Source organism: Salarias fasciatus, chromosome 17 (assembly GCF_902148845.1).
Source record: "Salarias fasciatus chromosome 17, fSalaFa1.1, whole genome shotgun sequence".
Lineage (NCBI taxonomy): Eukaryota > Metazoa > Chordata > Actinopteri > Blenniiformes > Blenniidae > Salarias > Salarias fasciatus.
The window spans coordinates 14072285-14076493 of NC_043761.1; the positions used below are offsets into that span (position 1 = coordinate 14072285).

Consider the following 4209-nt stretch of genomic DNA (forward strand, 5'->3'; position numbering starts at 1 on the left):
CCTGCTTGTGTTATTTATTTCAGGACGTTCAGACGCTTTGCATCCCAGTAAGTACCAGTGAGATCTTTATCATTCTGTGAATATTTGGCACTCTTACTGATTATTATACTAAAAGGGAAGATCCACTGTTATTCTAGTTTAGTAAACTTAATCGGTGAACTGTCTGTGTTTTCCAGAACTGAACTTCACACAGACCGCTGAACTCCACGAGGAAGACCTAACTCAAATAGGAGAAAATCGGGCAGAAACCACCACTGAGAGGCAAAACGCAGAGCAGGAGGAAAGGAGTGGAGGAGTCACGCCAAAGATGGAGGAGGAGAGAAGAGGAGAAGCTGGACTTTTTTCACAGGCGGACTCTAAAAAGTCGACGACTGAAGGAAAGACAAGGCGACGGGCTGCAGGTATCCGTGAGAGAAAAGGAGGGATTAGAGGACGGAGAAAACAGAGAAAAGCAGCAAAGGTGAAGAAGATCAAAAACTGTGAGCGACTGTTAGAGAGACAGAGGAAGGTTAACCGCACAACTGAGGGAAAAAAACCCTCGGTTCCTGCCATATTTCAAATTATCACTCAGCCTCAAGATCCTCCTCCGCCTCCTCCTCATAATGCCCCCCTTTCACCTCCTTTCACACCAACGCCAGCTCCCCCTCCCGCTCTTTACACCCAGGTCAGGGTCCGCTTCTCCCCTCCTTCGGTCAACATGGCCAACCCTCCGTCATCCAGGCCCACCTCAAGCGTTACAGCCGAACGTGGACGTCACCAAGAATCAGACTTAGTTTCAGAAGAAGTGAAAAACAAATCCTTGAAACCGGCTCAGAAGGAGCGAGAAACACTGGCGGGAGAGACTCCAAGAAAAATAAATCCAGGAAATCGGCAAAAAAAGGCAGGAAATATCTTCACGCCACAAGCGGCAACGCCAAAACCAAGAGAAGCCAAATTTACAGTCACAGATTTCATAACTGAAGAGTCAAATCCTCTCTCTGAATCAAAGGAAAGCATTTCCACTGAACTGGCAAAGCCAGCGCGTAAACCAGGCACGGCTCAGCCCGCCACAGGCAGACCCAAGAATGTTCAACCGACAGAAATCCACACTGACGTCTCCAAAGTCAAACAAAGCAAGGCATCTCCTCATCAGCCTCGTCCGGTCGAGCCTGTCGCCAATATTTACCAGACAACGGCGAGGACACCGTCGATGAGGCCAACACTAAACAACAGAGCAAACAAAAACAAGACGGCGAAGAAGTCCAAAGAACGAGAGGATACGAGTAACAAAACCCAAACAGTGCCGTCAAACACCCAGGAATTCAACTTACTGATGTCTTTCCCTTTCATGGATGATTACTGTCCCCCAGTCTGTAGCTGCTATAACAGGTAAGATAACAACACATAAAAGAACTGATAATATTTTCCATTAGTTTCATTTTTGTTGTCAATAACCTCATGTCATGTTTTCCAGTGTGGTCCAATGCTCCAACAAAAGCGTGGGAAGAGTTCCTTATGGGATTCCTTACGGCACTCGGCAAATCCTCCTCATGAACAACTACATAAAAGGAATCCAGCTGGATCTGTTCGCAAAATACAATTCTATGGAAGTGCTTGTGTTGAGCAACAACTGGCTGACAGACGGTGCCATCAAAGGCGCCTTCAGTCAGATCCCAGCTCTGAAGCACCTCTACTTGGACGGGAATCGCCTGAAAAGCGTCCCCACAGACCTCCCGGTCTCTCTGGAGGAGCTCCGTCTGGACAACAACTACCTGAGGGCGATATCGGAGGGCGCTTGGTCACGCTGCCCCGGCCTCTTCATTCTGAGGCTCAGCAACAACAACCTGGGGCCCGGGTCGATTCCTGACGCAGCGCTGTCGTCCCTGAGGAACCTGCACACCCTGAGCTTGGACCACAACCAGCTGACCTCCATCCCTCTGGGGCTGCCGCTGCTGATCAAGGAGCTCTACCTGAAAGGGAATCTCATCGAGCAGGTCCGTGAGGACGCCTTCCATAAGATGTGGGCGCTGGAGGTGTTGGATCTGAGCGCAAACAGACTGACGAATGCCGGACTGAGGAATTCTCTTAATGCCACTCGGCTGGAAAGCCTCAGCTTGGAGGGGAACAGACTGGAGCACGTACCCAGACACCTCCCTCCGTCGCTCAAGTCCCTCAATCTGGAGGGCAACTTCATATCGTCCATAAAGAAGGCGGACTTCAGCAGGCTGAAGGAGCTGGAGCTCCTGGGACTGGCGAGGAATAAAATTTTCGAGGTGGCGCCAGGCGCCTTCCGGGAACTGGCCGCCTTGCACCGGTTAGATCTGTGCCACAACGCCCTGCAGCAGGTGCCCAGGCAGCTGCCTCGGGGTTTACACTCTGTGGCGCTCACAGACAATCGGATCCAGTCGGTGCCTCACGACGCTTTCTGCTGGGGCGATAGAACCCGGAGCGTCCGGGGGTTTGTCCGAGTGCATCTGGAACACAACCTCATCGACGTGGGGAAGATGGATGTGCGGTCGTTCAGGTGCTTACAGGGATTCCAGCTGGTCCACTCCTACTGAGCCAACGAACCGTGGAAGGAGAAAAGCTTTTGATGCACTGGAAACCACAATGCAGAAATGTATATTTAATGTCCTGACTGTCTGAAATGAGTCCATGCAGAGCGGTGAATATCGCAACTGCTACCAGGAACTGAACGGTGAAACTGAAGATTATTTATCATGACTGAAATGTAATTCCATGTGAATCTCCCCGAGTGTCAATCTGAAAGCACAGATTTGACAAAATCATAAGATTGCCAGATTTCATTTATTGACCATTCTAGGAGTTTTTCTCATGATTGTTTCACAAAGCACAACATTTTCCTGCCAACACATGGTTTCAATTCACTGCAGTGAGTTAGCGTCAGCAAAAACTTGCATTATAAAAGTCTATTTATTATTTATATTGTGACCGTGCTTCTGAGAATTCAGCTCTCAACCAGTCATCAAATCGATTTGGCATATTTTTGGGGTTAAAAAAAAAAATCATGTTCAGTTTGTAGCTAATGAAGGAACTTTGTTGTGGTGTAAATATTAGCAATAAGCGAATATGTACAGAAAATGTTTTCTGTTAAAAATGTAAATAATCTTTTCATTGTGAGGTGAATAAATGTGTGGGACGCTTGTGAGGATCACTTCATGACTGTCTGAAAACACACTCAATGGTAAGTTTTTCTGTCTTTTTAAGTAAACAGGAAGCACTGATTACACACCATCAGGAGCAACTTGAGGTTCGGTGTTTCATCCAAGGACACATTTAACCTGCTGAGCCACGGCTTTTTCTTCAAATATAGCATGTAAAGAAGATTAAATAAGCCCCCGATATTCACGTTAAACTGTTCCAAAGACGACATGAAAATAACAATACTGCAGCATATTGATTCGTGAGTTGAAAGGAGTTGAAAAAAGGATAATCAGGTAAATTCACTCACTTGAATGATACATCATGATTATTTTAAGTTTTTCCCAAAAAAAGTATTAATATCTTGATTTTGGAGAGTAATAAACACACCATGAACCATCCTTTGTTATACCTCAGGAGAATAGTTTCCTATTTTAGAGACAAAAGGATGCCATTAAGATGCTTCCTGTCTATTTTTGTATGGCTCAGCCACATTTACCAAATGCTGTGAAATCTGAACAGTCAAGCAACAGAGACTCAACAGTGTGAGGTTTTGTGATCTCAGGGTTTTAGTAAAAACACCAAAGTATGTTAATCCGAGAAATACTTGCCCAGTCTTCAGAGCAAGTGAAAAAGAAACAGTCCTGATCCTGGCTTCAGCTTACTCTGTGCAGTAAAAGGGAAATCATTAGAACGATTAACTGTTAGCAAGGAAAAACAACGGTTTAACTTTGCTCTTGCAGTTGAATATGACACTGCCGAAAATGGCATTTCCACCATTTCAAACCATGTTTGAGCAAAGGCGATTCCTCTGGGGAAATCACAGGGGGGAAGGTGTAACATTAAAGTGTCAAAGACAACACAGTGTTTGATAACGGAAATGAATGGTGACAGTTTGAGATATGCAATTTCATATATTGTTTCTGATCTACAAATGATGTCAGGGATTTCACTGAGTAAGACAAGGATGTTGTGTTTATATGTTCAACCTGTGTAACAGAAAAAGGGCCACTAGATGGCGATAGTGTATTGACAAATAGTTTTCATGTGGGTCACCTCTGCTTCAGG

General features: G+C 45.7%; 1 protein-coding gene across 1 annotated transcript; it reads left to right on the forward strand.

Annotated features, from left to right (window-relative positions):
• The first annotated feature begins 1327 nt into the window (after positions 1–1327).
• LOC115404650 (asporin) lies at positions 1328–2545 on the forward strand. The gene is made up of 2 exons (XM_030114055.1): positions 1328–1368; positions 1454–2545. Exons 1-2 carry the CDS (start codon positions 1328–1330, stop codon positions 2538–2540), a joined length of 1128 nt encoding a protein of 375 aa, XP_029969915.1. The 3' UTR covers positions 2541–2545.
• The last annotated feature ends 1664 nt before the right edge of the window (positions 2546–4209 follow it).